At 39.5% G+C, this 21,001-nt stretch overlaps 1 protein-coding gene across 2 annotated transcripts in view; it reads right to left on the minus strand.

The window, feature by feature from the left end:
* Positions 1-13,900: 13,900 nt before the first annotated feature.
* TTK (TTK protein kinase) overlaps positions 13,901-21,001 on the minus strand; it is a 30,124-nt gene continuing 23,023 nt past the window's right edge. For both annotated transcript variants that reach the window (XM_084514403.1, XM_084514402.1), the window contains 6 exons: positions 20,066-20,190; positions 19,708-19,791; positions 17,140-17,316; positions 16,342-16,432; positions 15,989-16,083; positions 13,901-14,562 (listed from right to left, as the gene is read on the minus strand). In XM_084514403.1, coding sequence (XP_084370529.1) covers positions 14,473-14,562; positions 15,989-16,083; positions 16,342-16,432; positions 17,140-17,316; positions 19,708-19,791; positions 20,066-20,190 — 662 coding nt within the window. In that variant the 3' untranslated portion in view covers positions 13,901-14,472. The remainder of the gene's footprint in view (positions 14,563-15,988; positions 16,084-16,341; positions 16,433-17,139; positions 17,317-19,707; positions 19,792-20,065; positions 20,191-21,001) is intronic.

Consider the following 21,001-nt stretch of genomic DNA (forward strand, 5'->3'; position numbering starts at 1 on the left):
TCAATAAAGTGTGTAACCAGCAGAGAGACTGCAAGGACTGGGGTGATGAGCCCCTGAAGGAATGCAACATAAATGAATGTGACTGTCCAGCTGGGTTTGAGTTTGTAAACCAGAGAAACTGTGGAGGTATTGATGAATGCCAAAACCCTGGTATCTGTAGTCAAATCTGTATCAACCTGAAATGTGGCTACAAATGTGAATGTAGCCGTGGCTATCAGATGAATCCTGCTACAGGAACCTGGAAAGGGCCATACGGCAAAGCAAATTAGATAACTGTTATTTAACTTGTCAGAAGATAAAAAAGAAAGTGTTTCAACAAGCAGCCATGGGAGGGAAGAATCACTGAACCCCCGATGTGAGGGACTGTACCTTGTTTTACTGACTACTGAAACAGCTGTGAGAACTGCAGAAAGGGACCCACGCATCCAGAATAAAAGGACCAGTAACTACTGAAACTTGGAGGGTTGAGTCCGCTCCTGGGAAACTGAAACTCAAGCTAAGGGAGAACTAATATTCTGGCAACGAGGCTCTGCATGAATGAAGGATGCTAAATAAAGGGGACAAGCCTAAAGGGAGAAAAGGGAGGAGGCAAGACCGGGGCAGGACCCTCCACTGCGGTGTGTATGGTCTACCGAGGGAGGCAACCCCTATGGGTATTGACTGCCGAGTGAGAGGGCCTCGACCGGACTTCTCCCACACTAAGATCAGGTTGTCCCGAGAAAATAACATAAAAAAAAACTTTTTTTTAAACCTATATAAAATTGTGATTCGTTTTACAGGAGCTGGATCACCCTGACAGGCCGAACGGTAACACAAGCCTGAAGTGACCCTGAAAGCGGGCCTAACTCCTTGACTGAAGGCGTTTGCCTATTATGATCCAGCTACGTGGGCAGAAGACAGATCCTGGGACTATAGGACCCCAGTATATATACTTAATAGAATAATTAGGTTATTAGCTGTAATAGAAATAGTTATAAATGATGAGAACTGATTTAAATGAGTTATAAAGATGAGAACTGCTTTGTATCAAAATTGCCTAGCTTTGGATTATTTACTAGCACAAGAAGGAGAAGTCTGTGGAAAATTTAGCTTTAGTAATTGCTGTTTAAAGATTGATAAAAAGGGTGTTTCTTCCTAGTAACTGATAGAATGTTATGTTCTGGTTTAGGATGAGAAGAATGTTAATAATATGCTGGTGTTTTAATTGTTTTTAATTGTTACAGAGCAGTGCTTACACCAAGCCAAGGACCAAGCCAAATTCAGCTTCTCACTGTCCTGCCAGCAGGCAGGCTGGGAGGAGGGCCGGACTGCTCGGGGTTAGGTTGGGCATCGGACAGCAGGTGGTGAGCAATTGCATTGTGCATCACTTGTTTGTACACATTATTACTAGTAGTACTATTATCATCATTATTGTTATTATTATTATTGTTATTATTTTCTTGTTTTTATCTCAACTCACAGGCTTCACTTTCCCATTTCTCTCTCCCATCCCAGAGAAGGAAGGGGGGGAGGTGAGCGAGCAAACACAAACCTGGAAGGATATGGAATGGGATTTATTTTCATGGCTGCCTGGTGGACCATGGGTTAAAAGAGTGTTATTTTTATTGTCATGTGGTGTAATTATGTTATTGTATATACCTTGTATGATACCTTGCCTTACGTTATTAATACACCGGGTGATAAATAGTACATTTGTAATAACTTCATTAAAAAGGGAAGGGGATATGTCAATTATGATGTTTAAGAATTGGACCCTCCAAGAACGGACTGATGAAATCCAGTTATTAACAACAGAAGTGACACGAATTGGGGATGTTAAAAAGAAGATAAGGGATTGTGAGGAATGTTTTAACAATTCGTGTCCATAAAGAACAATTCTGTTCGAATCCTGTCTGCCTCTGGGCCCTGCACTGGCAATTTAATTCTTGAACCACAGATGCAGTGTGTCCCAGTCTCCCCCTCATTCTAGTCAATTTATCACTTCTTAAATTTATGAACCTGTTTGCTTTTGTTATTCCGGACTTCTATTTCTAACACTGCTATAGATGTGTCTGTGAATGGCTGGGGAAGAATGTTTTAATTACTCGTGTGTCTGGGAGTTTCAGAACAACTGATAACAACTAGTGACTGTTATGGGATACTATGTGGATCTTTGGTATCTGGTTAGGGGGGGCCAAGAGATAAAGAGGAAGGAGAAAGAAGCTGAAGGGCGGCTGGGAGACAAGACTTGAAGAAGATGTTCCGTAAACTTGGTATGGTGCCCAGTAAGTACAAAGGTGGAGAGGAAGACTATGAGCCTTCAGCATGAAAGACCCCTAGAGACCCCCAGAAGAGACCCCAGAGGAGACTGCGCATGCTCCAGTAGGAGGGACTGCACCCCGGAAGCTAATTTTAATAATCTATTTTTTTTTAGAAGTAGTAATGAATATGTATTAGTCTAGGAGCATAAAAATCAGCTGCTTGATGTAACTGGTGTGCGTCCTGGTGGAGCAGAGACTCCCAGTGCACCCAGCGCTGTTTGCTTACCTCTATTCCTTTATATTCTTTCAATAAATCCTATTTTTTTATTTAATCCTAATTTGAATCCTGAGCCATTTATAACATACAGGAGGCTGCGAATTTAAAACAACCCCTACCCTGTGAGCCCACTCATCAAACCCATGTTTCACCCATCTGGATGTCCATCCACCCAGCCCCTCACTTCCTGCTTCAGACTGTGGGAAGCAGTGTCAAAAGCCTTGCTAAAATGAAGATAAATACTGCTCCCCTCTTGTCCACAGATCCAGTCATCACATCATTGAAGGCAATCAGGTTAGTGTACCATGACTTAATGTGCTGAGCAGCTTTGGGAAGAATTGGCAATATAAGACTAGAGCTACAGCAAACTATATCTATTAGAAGGAGCATTCCTAGGTACACAGAGAAATCGTGATAAGTAGGAGTCAATCAAAGCCACAGCTGTCTAGGCAGGAAGGATTACAGAATTCCTTACAACAGTAAGTCAACTACAGAAATTGGCACCTAATTTAGTTCTGAATTATCTGCTTCAGAGCATTCTTATGCAAAAGCACCCATTGCACTGATGGAAGTATTAGTAAAGATAGTGGGGAACTTGGAGTTAAAGTTTATTACAGCAAATGTGAGGTCTTGGAGTGCACAGGTACTGTACTCTTAAACTACCAGCACATAACTCCAAACAAGGAGCTGATCATATCCACATATGGCACCAGGCACCACCAGCCCTCAGTGTATTTGAGCAGAAATGGCAGGTCTGTACATGTTATAGTCAGGACAGATTTTAAATCTGCTTAAGGGAGACCAGCACTGCCCAGCTCTGGGCAAAAATTTATTTGCAATCAGTGGCCTCAAGAAGTGTGCCTCTCAGATACTGCTGAAACCTTGTTTGCGTGAAGTCATCACGTATAATTTGCAAATCAAATGCCAACCTGGGGGAGATGTCATAGTAGTCCAGAGCCAGTGGTGTGTAGGGTAAGGTATTCCACAGCTCAGAGAACAATTACTGGGACTAACTCAGAACAAAACCATACCATGAAAGAAGAAAAGTTAAAGGATTAAGATCAACCTCTTACTGGTATATGAGGGAACTGCAGGTACAAGTAGAAACCTGTTTAAAAGAACCTAGCCTCAGACTAACAAAACTAATTCAAGATATAGAGAGATATCTAAAGGAAGGCTAAAGGACATTTCATGAAGTGGTGGATGGAGTATATGGCCAAGTCCTGCTAGTCACATACCAGAACACAGGCCCATCCAAAAAGGAGAGTGGACTGGTACCACAGCTTACACAAGTTTAGCAAGCAAACTGGCAGCAAGCATCCATCCCAGCCCCGCCTGAAACAACTTCCCCAGGGCAGATCTGTGGCTATGCCACACCATCAGTGCAAGGCGGGCACTGATTTGTGATCTTTCCTCAGACAGAGCTCCTCAGGCTTCTTCCTTCCTTGTCAACAAGCAGGTGACATTCAAGCCTGCCACCCCAGGCTGTTCATTCTAGCAAGGAACAGAAGAGATTTATCAGGACCTTAGTGCCAAAATCATTTTGGATACAAGTGGTCAGAGTGGTTTTTACTACAGTAGTAAAGCTGACCCTGAAGGAAGATGTGGACAGAAACTAAATATTACGAGGTACTATACCATTACAGGAGGTTGGCAGCCTAGGAAAAAAATCAGAAGAAACAATGTTGTAGTGACAACCTGGAAGTGACATTTCTCTTTACCAAATCACCCCAAAATCTGCAAAATCAGAAGCCAGTTGGGTTTCCTTTTAGAAAAGGACAGAAGGGCTCCACAATTTTATTTGAGAAATAGCAAGTGATCACAGGTTAAAATAAAGTGGCAGGACAAAAAACAAAAGTAGATGTAACAATATTATACCTACTTCTGATGTCTTCTGATTTTTGAAATCTGAAGGAGCATGAACTCCAACCACAAAAAATGAAAACCTTTAAAGAAGTACATTTTTCAAAAAATTATTCCTCATCTAAAATGTAAGATTGACTTTGCAAAACTTTGCAAATGCTATTAAGACAAATAGCGTTCTGTCATACAGAAAAGACAACAGAAAGATAAAGATTGCCAAATTTACGTGTAACTTCAGAAGAAGTCTTGGTTTTCGTACCTTTTTTTCTTACCTTCTTTGTCTTGGTTTTCAGTGAGGACCACATTATCTTCACAGATGGTCACTAAAATTGGACACAGTATTACAGAACTCCATCTCTTTTGGGACTTGGAAGTACAACTTCATATGAACTGAAGGGAAGGCATCAATCCCAATCTCAAGCATCACTGCACACTTGCCCCAGGCTGCTCTTTTCTTAGCATCCACTGTTGGTCAGAGACCAGATTTAGGCTACAAGCACCTTGGTTCTGACCTCACAGGCTTATGGAGTTGTGAAAGGACCAGCCTATGAAATTGCAGACAAGGTACTTTCATCTTAAAGTGAATCTTAAAGTGAAAGCAGTTGAAGATATAAAGAACTGCTGATCTATGCAAGACTTATCTCAAAGTATGCCCAGATGCATTGTAATGTGTAATGATAATGATGTACATGGAAAATGACACACAAACAGTTTAAGTAAGACAATTTCTTTCCTTCTGACAGTCAGATCAGGTTTGTGCATTTATCTTGACACAAAGCTTCTGGCACAACAGCCTCTTACTGGTGGAAATAGGAAAAGGTGAGGGCAGGCATGTGAACCATTGAGACAGATGACAACATGCAGTACTAACACTAGTACTAGGTATATTTGGATACCGTGCTGTTGAAATGGAAGAAATCTGAACTCTCTAAGGAGCTCTGTGAAAAGCTAAAACAATTTCAAAAGGCTGAAAAGGCTCTTTAAAGGTGAAGAATGACAGCTAGTACTTTCATTAATTACAAGACCAGCATCATAATGAAGTTTATTGCTGCATCTGCTTTATACCATCCATTCAAGGGCAATAATTCAGCTCTAGGTGGTTATCTTCACAGATGGGACTAAAGTGAGTTGCCATAAATTCAAGAGCACAAGGTATGTCAAGCACCTAGAACCAAAGTCAAAAATCTCACCTGAGAGCTTAGCAGTAGACAATGAGAAGAAAGTTCTCTCAGACATTTTTGGTTAGTTGTCAATGATAACTACTTAAGACAACAAAAGGGAAACAGCCAAGGGATTTGTACTCTGAAAAGTATTCCTTGAAAACAAGATATTAGTATTTTCTTCTAAAAGGTTCCCATTCTGACCTCTGGAATGCAGCTTCATTTTCCATTTATCTTTCTTGACTGTGGCTAAACAGGATGTGCAAAAGGGCAAAGACAGGTTATTGGGTGGTTATTAGTTTTCTACTTAGAGTAGTAGCTTAAGAGGAAGATAGGATATTTTGGTTAAGACAAGTGAGCGAGACTCTACTTAAAATTGCAGTATACTGCAAGCATGGAGATGAATAAGCTGTTACAGAAGGTGTGCTTGGGATTGTACCTTTGGATGCACAATGCACTCATGCATTAGCAATGTTTATGGATTAACACATTACACAACCAGTCTTTATGCACATCTCTCCTGGGAAAACACAGGTTTCCAGACAGTCAAAAACAGGACATCCAATATCCAGGAAAAATTATTTTTCCTTAGTCTTACATGAATCGGAACCTCCCTGAACAAAAATATCTTTGACCAGTAGTTGAAAGGACAAGGGAACATCTAATGCACCCCAAGTAATCAGACCACAAAAGGCATTACAAATGCTGTAAGATAGGCTCCAGGACACGTAGCCCTCATGCTAGGAGCTAACGCAGGAGCCCATCCAAATTATACCATTATATCAAGCACACATCAAAAAGCAAAACCAAGAACTTGAAGGGAACACTCTGAACTCCTTGAACTGGTGTTTCCCCATGAAACCACGGCTGGAAAGCTTCCAGCTATTGCCCTGTAAGAGTGAATAAGTACATCCATATAGCAAAGCGTGAGGCAACGTGCTGTGGGAAGGCTGAGCACATGGGGAACCGTGAAAGGAAGGGCTGGGCAAACAAGTTTTGTAGGACTGGTTGTAGACCTGCCCATGCAGGAAAAAATAAGTGTGCCAAACTGCTTATTGGAACAGGGCCACCTGTAGCGACCGAAGCTGCTGGCAGGAGTTGCTGCCAGCATTGCTAACAGGGTATGTGCGAAACGTTACCTGGTGCCAACTACGTCAGTACGTGGTTACAAGCGGAGTCAGGAGAGCTACAGTGCATACACGGGACCTACAGGTGAACTTTTATTCACCACAGCAAACCTGTAAGAACTGAGCCCTGCCACAGAACATGGTACTTAATTTCCTTCAGCCTTGCTCCCATCTCACATCAGAGCAAAAAAAAAAAAAAAAAAAAAAGAATATATTTGTCCTGTTCCTAGCTTCCAGGTGAGCTTGTAGAAGTATGGCTTTAGATGTATGGTTTATGATCTCAGCAGGGAAGCAATCAAACTGGCATGACAACTTGAGGCACTAACTCAGAAGCTGAAGGTGGGATGTAAGATAACATTGTACAGATATGGCCAAGCCATTGCTGGCATACAAAACGCCTGCTAAAACATGTTTGTTTTTCAGATGACACCGATGCACCTGATCATATGCATTTGAATATTGCTTATGAAAATTGTCATGTTGACAGGCACAGAGATTGAAAATCAAGTATCTAGTACCCCAAAAGCCCCAACTACAGGGCTCCATTTAACTCCAAATTTAGCTCAAAATGTTGCCAAAGTAGGTCAGAGCAAGAGCCCGCAGTCAGATAGGCTCTTTCCATCAGTGAAGCCCTACAGCAAGGCAAGCGATTCCATCTCTGGCAAGGCATCCCAGGTGCTTTGGAACAGAGGTTTACAGGGAAATCCCAAGGCAAAGATTGCATCTACGCAATTCTATTCAGTGCCAAGGATCATCCTAACCTCCTTGAATGTGTCTAATCTTTTTAAGCATGCTTATGCATTGGGTTTCCACAATAGCCTCATTTTAAAAGTAATTGCATTTTGCATATTAAATCCCAGTATTTTCCATTTTTCCTTTTACATGTTTAAAAAAATTGACTGATCATATCATTAAGTGCCTCCTAGTGTACCCCTAAGCCTACACAATGCTCGTCTTTCTTCTCCACCATCCTGTCAACAATCTATCTGCTCTTTAATGCTAAGATCACTTGGCTATATGGATTACCACAGCTCCTTGACCCACTTTATTGCAATCTTTAGGTAAGAATGACTCACCACTCATTTGATAGTTTTGTCCTACCTCTTCATCTCTTGGATGGGACTAAGCAACCTGACCTAGTGGAAGGCATCACTGCCAACGCCAGGGGGTTGGACCAGATGTTCTTTAGAGGTCCCTTCCAACCCAGAATCAAGGAATGGTTTATCTGTGATCCATGAGCAGACCTTTCTCCTTCTTGGCATATTAACTTCTTTGAGACATTAAAGGACCTTGCTTTTGGAAAATCTAAATATATTGTACCTGAGTATCACGTACTCAGACTCATTGCATAGAAAAAAAAATGCTTACAGATCTTAGTTCTTTCCAAAATGTTCCTTAGCATTCACCCAGGGGTCCCCCAATTCTGCTCTGTAATTTTCTCCCCTCAATTTATTACTGAAATCTTGTTAGTCTACTTGTTAGTCTAATCCTCAGTCTCCACATTTTTGAAGACCAGTATTGCATTTATTGCCTTCTATTTCAGCAGTCCTAACGCTAATTTAAGAAACTCACATAGTACAATTTCTAGCACAGATGTTGCAAACTCCTTTAGAACTCCTTCAAACGGCCAGGAACTGGACAAGTTAGTGCCTTGAAAAAGCTGCTCTTGGCACATCAACTCCAAGTGGTAATCTCTTACAAATAAATGTTCTGACATTAAAGCTTCTGAGTTCCTCTCCATTGAATACTAAAACAGATAATTTACTTCTGTCGTCCTTTTCATCCTGGAAAAGGATAAGCAACAAGAGCAGCAGCAGAGGCATTCCCAAACTCATAGCAACATGCCAAAACCCAAGGTTTCTTTGAAATTTTCTTTGAATTATGGAGAATTCAAAGAATTACGATCTCTGGAGATCATCTGGTCCAACTTCCTTGCTCAGGAGCACATCCAGGTGGGTTTTGAGCATCTCCAGAGGAGGCTCCACAACCTCTTGGCAGCCTGTTCCAGAGCTTTGTCACCCTTACAGTAAAGCTTTTCATATCCAGACAGAACTTCATTTCTGTTTGTGCCGACTGCTTCTCATTTTATCCCTGGGCACCACTGAAAAGAGTCCAGCCCCATCCTCAACAGATCTTTAGGTATCCCCTTCAGATATATATATATATATATATATATATATATATATATATATATATATATATATATATATATATTAATAAGATGCTCTCTCAGCTTTCTCTTCTCCAGGCTAAACAGGCTCAGTTCTCTCAGCATTTCCTCACAGGAGATGCTCCAGTCCCCTAATCGTTTTCATCTCTCTGCTGGACTTGCTCCAGATCTCTCTCCTGTACTGGGGAGCCCACAGCTGGACACAGTAAGTTGTCAGCTGCTCTCCCTAAAACCAATTCTTTGTTAGTATTTGCATTTTGCATTGCCTAATACACATCACTGCAGTTAGGAAATGTCTTCACTTTCAGTGCTAGACCTCTGCTAAGACCCCTAAATCAGACTTAGACAGGATTTAGGAAGACATTCGCTTTTGAGTCAGGTACCCAAGCTCAGCTCCTCTCATTCCTGAAGTCCCGTAGTGTCTGTGAGGACCTTTATCCATAAAACTCACTGGCAGCCTATGGTACCACTACAGCATGTGCCAACAGGCATCACGGTCTCAACAGAAGGCAGCAGCTGCCTGCCTTTTACACAAGCCACAAGAATTTGGAAATCCCGTCTCAGCAGCCAGGTTCATTGAAGTGCCCAGGCAGTCACACGGAGCAGAGGGCAGCCGCAGCAGTTCCGATTTGCCTTGCAGCATGGCAGCGGGCGCATTCATCAAAGCAAACACGTAGGTTGCAGGCCTTCCCTTCCTCTGCCTGAGGGGTAGATTTTGGTCAGTGCCTCCCATCGGATGGCTTTGGAGTCCTTCCAGGGCACGGCAGCTCCTGCAGTGCCCAGCGCTCTTCTACCATGGGAGGAACATCCCCGCCTTCTGCTGCCTGGAGCTGTGCATCCAGAAAGCAGAGACCTATTATATGAGCATCCAAACACACCACGTGGATAACCAGCTTCGTGCCCTGTTACGAATGCTTCCAAGCACGGCGCTGTTCTGCAATAGCAGCATTAAGAGCTCGCTCCTTCCCACACAGGAAACCAAACGCAACAAGCGGTGTACGAACTCGTGGCAACAAAAACTCTGCCAAACCAAAAGCAGACAAAACGGAGTGCAAAGAGCAAAGACTCAAATAATTTGTCCAAAACCACACAGGAAACAAGTATTAATGCCAAGAACCCAAATTGTATTTCCTTACATATACTCACTACTTAACTAGATGGTTTTCAACAACTACATTAGGAGGAAAAAACTTGACAAAGCAGGTATTCAGTTTCCTTGCACTTACCACGTAACATCCATGTCTTTACAATGCAGTAAGAGTCAAGGCCAACAGACTGATGCTGTTGAAGCACTGAACTCTTCCTTGCATTTGTTAAGGGTTCAGAACAGTAGCACCACTATTCCTCCTCAAGCCAGTCATCTCTTCCATTGCAAAAGCTGCCCGATTTTAGCAATTCATCTGATTAGAGCTGGCGTCTTAGAGTTGCATCACTGTTTAGCTGTGACTATTTCACCTGCTAAGGCAAGGAATCAAGGTGAAGAGTCAGATTTTTATCTTGGGTTTCATTTCAGCAACTCCCATGAAAGTGTATGGGCAGGCTGTATAAAGCCCTCTGTTTCAGTACAGCTGTACAGTTCTATATCCTGCAAGTAATCACACCACACTGTTTGTTCCATTCCTTATACCCCTTATCTTGCAAGAAGATTTATCTCTTAATTGCTTTATGTGGAGCAAGCGAACAAATAAAGGCATACTCCGCAAGCTTACTGACAGACTGATCTTGGCAGGTGGGCACAGGTAACTGAGCTTGGAAGTGATACATGCATTCAGCAGGAAGGGAATTCTTGCGTTAACCATTTATATTTAGCTGGAACAGGATCTCTTAGCCATTAGTGTCTAAGATATGAACATAAGACATTACATTTCTTCTTATTCTTGCTTCTGAGAACCTGTGCAAACCAAGGGAACAGCAAGGCCATGAGAGCACAGACAACAGAAGAAAGCAGCAGTTAGTTTTCAGCACTAACTGTATTACAACTTTTACCTGTAAGGATCATCCTTCCATCCTCAAAGAGGTGACCAGGACAAAACGAGGTTTCAGAGTTGAAATATATTCAAATAACTTCAACTGTTCGACTTTTAATTTAGTACTGACTGCTGTAGTCAAGATTAGTTATTTACTTAGCATGAAACTACTATCAGGTGCTTAAAAAAAAAAAGAACCAATCCATAAGAAACCACAATCTAATTAATAGTCATTTGCATTTGACCACTTACCTTCAAATCAAGTCACATCCCTATCTGTACTCTCTACCATTAAGGATTTAACCATTCCCTTCCCTCCCAGCTACACATTCGGTAGCATGAGCAGCGTGCCTTGGCCAGAGCCAGAAGATAAACAGAAGCCTGAGCCACCCAGGGCCACAGGGACAGATGCAGCTCGTTCCTTAGAGAAGTGTTCTGAGAGCAGGGAGTCACACAAGAGAACAGCCTTTTTCTCCTCAGTACTTTAGGACTCCATTTTGTACATTGGCACTCCAGGAAAGTCTATCAGATTAGAGCCTTCAGAATTTACACATTAATCTGTTTAAATATAGTTAAAATTCCAAGTCTAAAGAGAAGCTGTCCCAGCTCTTCAGGCTAAACAATTCTGTGTGCATTCATAAATATGCAGAGGGCACACTTCTGTGGTTAGGCATTTCTTAGTGTTAGCTGCTGAATGAAGGTTTGTGGTTTTGTGTGGTTTTTTTTTGTTTGTTTGTTTGTTTTTGACCACAGGATTAGATTTAAAGGTTACTAAAGTACCCAAACCCAATTGAACAAAACTACAGAAAGGAACTTATGTAAGTGCTCTCATTTACCCTTTTACTCTTTATAAAGCTATAAATCTCAATATTAGCAGATAGAGCACTATTATCCATGTATCCAGGTACCCTGACTACAAACATACTCTGATCTGGTTTAGCCAATTCTCTCCTCATTCTGTACACACACACTGTCATGGAACAGTGGCCTTGAGACTCAGTGACAGTAATGCACAAGGGGCTTTGTAATCTTGAGAAGCTCTAGGCAGCAACTTCTGTTGAACACTTAAGATGTTTTTTGCCCTTTAAAATTATTCATGCATAGCTATTCTGTGCTTCACACACTTGAAGATCCCAACAAAATCAAAGAGAATCTGAAAAAAAATCTTTAGCAGTCATGGAATGAGACAGAAGATTGCAAAAAGTATGCACTACAAGAGAGAAGATAGGGCACAGCTTCTCTGTATGTCCAATATTAATCAGCAGATAAGCAAAACAGTGAAAAGTCTAGCAATTATAATAGAACAGTTACACGGAAATATCTCAAGGTCTGTAATCTGGGAGACATTTTAGTAACAACTCCTCACACAAAAGGAGGATTCTACAGAGTAAAAGTTCTCCCCAGTGAGGCTGATACATATTTTTCCCTTCTACAGGAAAAGAGACAATGTTTCAGTTCCCACACTACAAGCAGCTTCCCAAACTGCCTAGAAGATGAAAGGTGTAGAATATTGACTTCTTCCTTCAGTAGCTTCAAGCTTTGTCACTCTGAACTTTTTATGTAAGAGGAACAGGGTACAATTAACAGATGTACTCATGCTTGAAATAACACGCTGAACTTCCACAGGAGTACAGAAATCTGGGATAAAAAATCAGAACAGGACCATTACGAGGAACAAACCTAACATTTTTCCCCTGGAAACATGGGATAATTGCCCCCTCCAGCAAAAGACTAGTTGAGACTACATTAATCTGTTTCACATCCTGACAATTAGATCAAGAAACTTAGGTTTATCATTCCAAGTTTACCCTTACAAGAACTGAGGGATTCCTTTGAGATGTGCTATTCCCATGTTATCACCCAAGTGACAGCACATGTTCAGCTTCAGCCCAGACCAGGCTGAGGTGAGAAGGGCCACTCTTAGGAGGTTCCAAATTATTCTCCCCATGTAACCCACAGAATCCCTACTGAACTGAAACAAAGGAGGGCAGATGCTGAACAGCCCCAGGAACACCACACCCCAGAATAATTAATGCTCTTTTACGAGTACTTGCTCTGTTGCAGCAGGATGGTCTTAACTGGCATAGGAAGCTGGTGAGGGCTTGGTTTTGTAACAGACATTTTTGTAACAGACTTTAAGCAGAGGCCTGAAAGTTACAGAAACCATATTCTTCATTCGGGATTTTTTAAATTATAGAATTTTGATAATTATTTGCTGCAGCTTAGTTTTTGTTCCTCTAAATCTTGAGTCATAAAAGTGAAAGCTGTGGAAATCAGCTAGTAAGGTATCAGTAAAACCTGATGTTCCACAGTCCAAAAGAAAACAGATCAGGTCCATGTGTCCAGACAATCTGAAGAAAAATACTCAGAATGGTGTGCAAACATTTAAATGCGTGCTTGTAATGAGACAGCCTCCCTCCTGCCCCTCAATTTAGGCCGTTGTAAAGCATTATATCAAGACATCTTTTCTCCAGTGACTTACACAAAGTTAAACACTGAATATAAAAGCTAAGATTTTTTTCAAGTATTTCAATTCTCATCTAAAGTCAAGTAAACATGAATTCAGTAATTAACATGCAGAAATCAAGGAATTCAATAATTAATCAATAAAAGCTTCCCTAGTACTGACCTTCCACTTTTCACATTACTGTTCAAAGGGTGTAACTCTTGATTCCCAAAAGTTATCACAGAGAACTTCAAAAATAAAGCCAGGATCTTCATATGCAGAACTTACAAAAGAAAAGGCAAGAACTAATCCAAAAGTGCTTGATCAAGAAGAGAACCTGACAAACTCCATCTTTTAAAGGCATCCAAGGAGAACAAGGCAGCTGTTGTGAAAATGAAGCCCATACCCCCAGTTTGAAACTATTAAATATCTTAATGTCTTTCAGTTAGTTAAAATTCGCTCTTGCACCAGAAAAGCAACTCAGTGACAGAAGTCTGATCAAGCCGCTAATAACCATGTGCAAAAACCAGTTCAGTATACTTCAGTGCTTAGTGTTAATACCTCCAAAATTCAAAGAAAGTGATTTCTGACCATTGTGAATCCTGACAGATTTCAAAATTTGAAAGCATACTGGATTTGCAACACAGTAATATTTTTAACAAAACCTATTTTATTCATATTATTCTTTAGTACAGTACTGATGCTTCCATCATGCCGTTTATCCACCAGAGCAACAGCTCAAGTACTGTGTGACAGTCACCTACCAGACTTGTAACTGATTGTTCATATAAACAGTGCTTATTCCCTTAGTTATGGTCAGACCTGGAAACAAGAGGCATTTATTTAGTGGCAAAAGATAGAACAGCACAAAACCCTGCGTTGACATCATAGGAGATACTTTAAGGCAGTTGCAGGTTTTACATGTCCACCAACTGGTGTTTTAGGAAGTTTCTTCTTTTACTTTCAGGGGATGAGAAGCTTGAAGAGTCTTGTCCAAGTTTGTTATCCAGACACTGTAGTGCTTTGTAACAAAGACCATAATCACCAGCCAGGAATTCTCATTGTTCTATCCAAGTAGCATACAGATTTATTGTACATACATTTTTACATTTACATTTAAGAATGTGAACTTCTGCTGAGTGTCCTTTTAAAAAAAAGCTAGCAGCACAAAACATTCTTTTGAACAGACCAGATAATCTGTTGCATCCTGAGCATCAGTACATCACTTTGTTGTCCATGATTTTTGACTCCCAGGTTTTGCAAACGCTGATACATCGAGATTTTTACCACTGTTGCATTGTTCATATAAAGTCTGAAAGTTAATGAGAACACAGGTATTCAGGTAAGCACAGCTATTTCACAAACAGACAAATTAAATCTTTTTTTAACAAATGTTATCACTTGAAGTAACTTACCACACCTGAAGTGTTATGAACTCTGTACTAGAACTTACTAGAAATGAGCCAATAAAGATATACTGAAGATAATGCTTAATCATACCAGTTGTAATGCAAAGTAGTGCCTAAAACACATGCTGACTTAACAGCATAAGCAAAGGTACAGAGCTTCTGAAGTCCGCAGAAAATAAACAAGATTTTACTCCATTAACTGTCTGATGTAGAAATAGCAGCATGGAAGAGGTATTTGCATAGTCGGTGTAAGCAAGCAGGTTTTATATCAGGAAATCAAGAAAACTAGTGGCCACAAACATAGCCACAACACAATGGTGTTAAAAGGATAATTTGTTTACACCCATGAAACACTCAGGCCTGACTAGCAGTGATCCATGAATGGAAGAACCATCTATAGCTACAAAAAAAAACAAACTTCTATAAGGCACAAACTTCTATAAGGCACCCAAGGACTTGAAATAAGACCTCATTCCTGTCCTTACTTCTGCCTTTCATACAAAGATCAAAAGTTTGTGGACATCTCTAACAAACAGGGAATTCAGGTAGGACAAGTGAAAGATTCCATACCCTTACTACCTGCATAAAGGAAGATTAAATGTAAGCCATCTAGAATTACACAAGTGATCTTCCAGTGGAAAAAGGATCCTTGCTTCAGTTTTTCTAGTTAAGACAGTTTTCCTTAAATATAGGAAGTATTTACACTTCAGATTCGCTTCACACATGCTGCACTTTCTTTATGAATACTGGACTTGCTTTCCTATCCACAAAAGCAGCTTTGCATTCCATCTCAACTTATTCTGAGTTTGACCAATACCACCTCTTCTGATCCCAAGTCTAGAGGCTAGGATCATAATACCTCAGAGATGCTAATTTACATATACAGAAGTAGTAACAGTTCAACTCCCAGAAATTACACTGGGATCCAAAAGCTTGCACAACGGACAGATCAATTTAAGTCATTTCTCCATAGCATGACTCTCACTGCAGTTTCTGACTTTGCCAGCTTAAAGGCAAAGCAGCACAGTAAGGACTGTTCTGGAGAGGGCCAGAGTTGTGGATGCTAAAAATGGAGATGTACAGATTTACTGGAAGGTGTGGGGAAGGAGAGTTAGCCAAGATTACCACCACCTTTTCAACCAACCCCTCCTATTCTAGGAGAGAAGTAGAGTTCCTGAACACTTGCAAACAAAAGTACAACTCTGTGCTGTTTTTACAACAGTTGTTAAAGGTCCAGCGTATTTATCCCTTCTGCTGTCACTACCAAACATTTCACTTTTTTGTATCAACATGCACAACCATACAAAATAGAAAAGCAAATTTACTTACCCTAGCAGCTCTGGAAATAGAGTTAGGAGAATTTAAGCCAACAAGTTGGCCAAGGATACGCTTTACTTCTTCTGTTCCTTTTGCACTTGGAACACCTACAGTTAATTTGAAGTTATATTAAAAGTTGTATACAGTTACATAAAATTAACAGCAAAATTTCTAAGAATCATGCAGGTCAGTTTTGAAATTAACAGTTTAAAGGTTAAAATGTTTAAATATAATTTAAATTAAGTGTATTCTACGTTATACATGGTATCAAAATACATTGCTATTCTAGAAATCAGAAGGTAAATATTTAAGAAAATATTATTTTCTTAAACAGAATTGTTATTTCATAAAAATTAAAGATGTACCTGTTTGACTGTGGGTTTGAATTTGGACATAGGGATGTACCAGCAACTCTGAAACTGATATTCTCTGTTTAGGATTTCTTATTAAACAGCACTGCAAATGAAAAAAAGAGGAAGAACTTGGTTTTGTCTACCAACAGGTTTCCTAAGAATTAAAATTGTGGATAATTAAAGACACAGTGGGTGTATATCAGAACTTCTTACCACCAAACTACTGATTTGGAAAGACTAATAACTAAGTACTAGAACAGATGACCCTAATTACCTTCATTAGCAATTATCTTCACAGAGTAAAGTTTAGCATCCTGTTTTACTTTGGCAAAAACATTGGAAGAGGTAAAGATCAGAACCTACAATATTTTTCTTCTGAGAAGTCAGAGGATGAATGTTTCTGGATTTCAGTTTGCTCCCTCCTGAGCAACACAATTAAGGCTCTTGAGTAAAGGGGGAAAAAACCAGCTAAGTTTCAAATGCAGTCAAACGTGCATGGTGAGGGAAGGGGGTTGAGAGTACAAATACTACTTTATTACTTGGGGTGGTTCAGCCAAAGGAGTTAGACTGCTTTCAGTGTTCACTTACTTGCTACTAATCTGAAAATAGACATATACTACAGAAAGCACGAGATAGCTCTAGTTTTAGTAAGTCTTTTGTAACAAGGCCTGTTACTACAATCGGCACTGAACATTTATTTGCAAGACAAGTTCCTCAAATACAACTCATTTATTCAATTTAAAGAAAATATGCTTTATTTAAAGTTGCCATTTTATGAATCAAAATTAATCTTCAGGGACAATTAATTACCTTTAGCACATCTTGAAGATCTTTCTCAGCAATATCTGGGAATTCTATTTCATGATGAGGATCAACAATAGCATACAGTTTTTTACGTGTATTTGTTATATGCTGAAATGGAGTCTTTCCATACGTCATACAATACAAAATGCATCCCAATGACCACACATCACTTTTTGGACTTATCTAATAAAAAAGAAAAACAAAATTTCTTCCTCATAGAACAGTCAGTCCATCATGTAACTATACAGTCATTTTACTTAACAGCATAGCTCTTTTACACTGAATAACAAATCTTAGAAACTACCACACAATTGGCAGCAGTGTACCACTAATACTGTGCTGTAACATGGCTTCTTTCAGTTATATTCAATTAATTTAAAAAGCTATATTACAACTTTAAACAAAAGCCCATAGTAAGTTGATTATCATGATTCTATTTGGATTTACCTGCAAAGCCAAAATCAAAGTATACTGAATTAATTCAATTCACAAACTAGTAAGACATATGTATGCATGTCCTGCTCTTCTAGGCTTAAGGGATTCAGTCCGTATTTCAACCACCACACCTGGGATGTTCTTTACAGGAGGATTTCTACTCCTCTTACTAAAATACTAAAACTGAAGCACTCCTAAGAAAAGGACATAAGGTTGAGGGGCAGGTAGAAGAAGGGACGTGGGGAAGGAGACCATCTAATTTAGTAGCACAAAGGTTAGATTTTTGCTTAAATGAGCTGAGCTCCAAAACAACCCTGAACTTCACATACAAATTTCTAAAAATTTAGAGTTAAGTTTTAAAAGGCAAAGGGTATCAACCTTAATAAAACTAGTTGTTTTATAAACTTTCATTTATAGAACATGTTCTAGATTTAGAAAGATGAGATTGTGTTTCCCTACATATTTCTATTCAACTGTACTACATAAAAATACTTGCTCTCTTGCTCTAGCTGTTAAAAAGTCGCAACCTGAGATTGTATGTATGCATGTACATGACTTCTTGTTTTGTGTTTTTTTTTTTTTAAATTTCCACAAAATTTTGTGCTCTTTAATTGAAATTTGACTGTCAATGTGAAATTGCTTTCCTCAAGTATTCTTACCATTCCCATTCCAAAGCCCTGAAGTTAAATATGAAGTACTAAAGTATGCAGTACTCTAATACAGACAAGTCAACAGGATATACAGAACTGAGCAATAGGTCCCCCAAAATACTAGACTGTCATATCTTTTAAAATGCCTCATTAGGTATCACTCATCTCCTGCCAAACTGCCACTCACTCACAGGTATTACTGCATCTTGAATCCTGTATCACTGTCATACCTTCTTGTTTAAGCAAACATGTGCTTTATAGCACAGAAGTTTCCTTGCTTTCATGAAAAGATTTCAAAGCAGGAGTTATTTGTGCAGAATGCTAAAATGTAGCTGTGGAGAAGCTAGCAATAGCATATTGAGCTCCACCAATTTTGGGCTATTTTTGGAATAAAGCCAAAACAGAAGGCTATGAGCAGCACAAAAGGCAGTATGAGTAAGGAGTGATTGTCTTAATTGACCTTGTGGGACACCCTGCCAGAAACATCCACCTAAAAGCTTTAGCCTAGTGTTATTTCACTGGAAAGAATTTGTCAGAGGTATAACACACATTTCTAACACCTGCTGCATCAAGACAGCCAAGTATCAATATTCAGATAAAATGCTAAAATCTTCAGCTACATACTACACTGCTTGTCCTTTCAGAAACACCAGTGCTCACATTAGCTTTCTGACACCAGGATATGGAATAGCTGAGGTTTCTAATTTATCACACACAGGAGCAAAAGCAGAGACGCATCTCCACATTCAGATTGCAACAGAGGAAGCTGTGTTAGAGACAATTGGTTCTCTAACAGAACATTTCAAGCTGTAAAGCAGGAAAGGGAAAGAAGCCTTTTATCGGTGTTCTTTCAAGGTTAGGTACAAAGAATCATTCCAAAATGAGTCAATGAAAGCACTGAACACATCACTAAGTCAAAGATAGAGTATATGGAAACATAGGTGCAAAAAAATCCACAGCCAAAAATATGAAGAATTAACAGAATAAACTGGAATAGTTGTTTTAAAAAAAGCTTTTCCACTGCAAATGGTTTTAGTAACTGTCAGAAAACAAAGCCATTAATAAATTAAACTCAAACCTCAGAACACAGAGCAAGATACTCCACAAAGTTTGATTCAGATCTATTATCATCACTGAATGCCATTCACATCAATAACATAGGAAGACTGGGTGGTCCTGTGTGGAGCCAGGAGCTGGACTCCTTGTGGGTGCCTTCCAATTTGGGATATTCTGTGAATCTATGAAGTCTGTATCTGTCCTGTATTCAATTTCTATCAATTCAGCATTTTTCTAAACATTATCTGCAAAACGCTTCTAGGTAGTTGAGAATAAATACCTAGCCTTCAACCTCTGCCCACCATCATGCTGATGGAACAGATTTCTTCACGTTCTAGTTTCAGCAGAATTTTGAAAAAAAAAAAAAAGGCTTAGACATATGCTTGAGTTACTTAGCGTAAGGACAACAAGAGGAAAAAAGACCATATGTTACCTTAGACTGAGATTTCCCATTTTCTCCATAGGAAGATGACATATCTTGTATTGCTTCAGGAGGCATGTAATTCATTGTGCCAACCTAGTCAAAGTGGAAAAATATCCCTTATTTTAAATGAAGCATCGACTTAGTTTTATCAAGTAAGAAAAGGTTAGATTTTGGTCTTAAAGTACTGCAAAGCATCTTGAAAGTTTGTCTGTGAAGGCCACTGTTACTCTGTTCAATAGAAACATTGAACATCCCATATATATTCATTGAAGTTAACATACCAACTTCAATTAATACTTTAACATAATCAACAAATACTACAGCACTGTACAGGGAGATGCACGTCAATTTTCCTTCAGTATTTCACCTGAGAGTCTTTAACGATGCTTGTCACATCTGGCTGCATTTGGTTCGCAATGCCAAAGTCAATCAGCTTTAACATTCCATCAACTATCAGAAAGTTTGCTGGTTTCAGATCACTGTGAATAATACCTGTCAAATAGAGTTTAAAGTCAATCCAAGGTGCTCCTAGTATGGTATTTATTAGTTACCCACACCTTTGTACAGAGAATAACCTCTACCTGGCTAAAACTAAGTTGTTCTTTGCAGATTTAATTTAATAACAAATCTGTGTATTTCTTATCAATGGTTAGACTTGCATAAGTTCATAGTTTGAAGTATTACTTATCCAAGTCTGCAGTAATACCGAAATAACTCCATGAGACTCAAGTTGCACAGTTTCTCTCAGTTAGGGATAAGCCCTCCAGCTTATGCTGTTTGTGCATAGCCATGCACATAGATGCTGAAAAAGTCAGCATTCTAGCTTCAGATTCTTGGAGCTTTCTTTTTCCAGTGACATGGACAGCAGCTGTCTTGCAACCTTCATTTCTCCCACTAAGAAACTAAAATAGTACACTGTACTTGTTTTACAGTAATAGCTTGAATCCAGATGTAAAATATACAGAAAAATCAGGAAAGTTGACTGAAAAAAATCTGAAAAGTAGTGAAAACAGAAAATAGTGAAAGCAGAAATCTGAGAAACCAAGACAAAAACCAGGAACAGAAACAAAATGGGGATGAAAAAGAATAGGTTTCAGTCCTACAGCCTGCATCATATCTACAGACACGAAAACACAGATGGAAAAAAAATATTTCTTTGTAGTTGTGTTGTTGCTCATTAGGCACACTGACATACTGAACTGTTGTGGATCAGTTCAGAGGTGTTATATTTCATTTTTTTTTCCTTAAATAATTAGCTAAGCAGGTACTTGAAGGAAAAAAAGACAAGGAGACTGCTTAGTCC

The sequence above is a fragment of the Aythya ferina genome (assembly GCF_964211825.1).
Source record: "Aythya ferina genome assembly, chromosome: 3".
NCBI classification, from domain to species: Eukaryota; Metazoa; Chordata; class Aves; order Anseriformes; family Anatidae; genus Aythya; species Aythya ferina.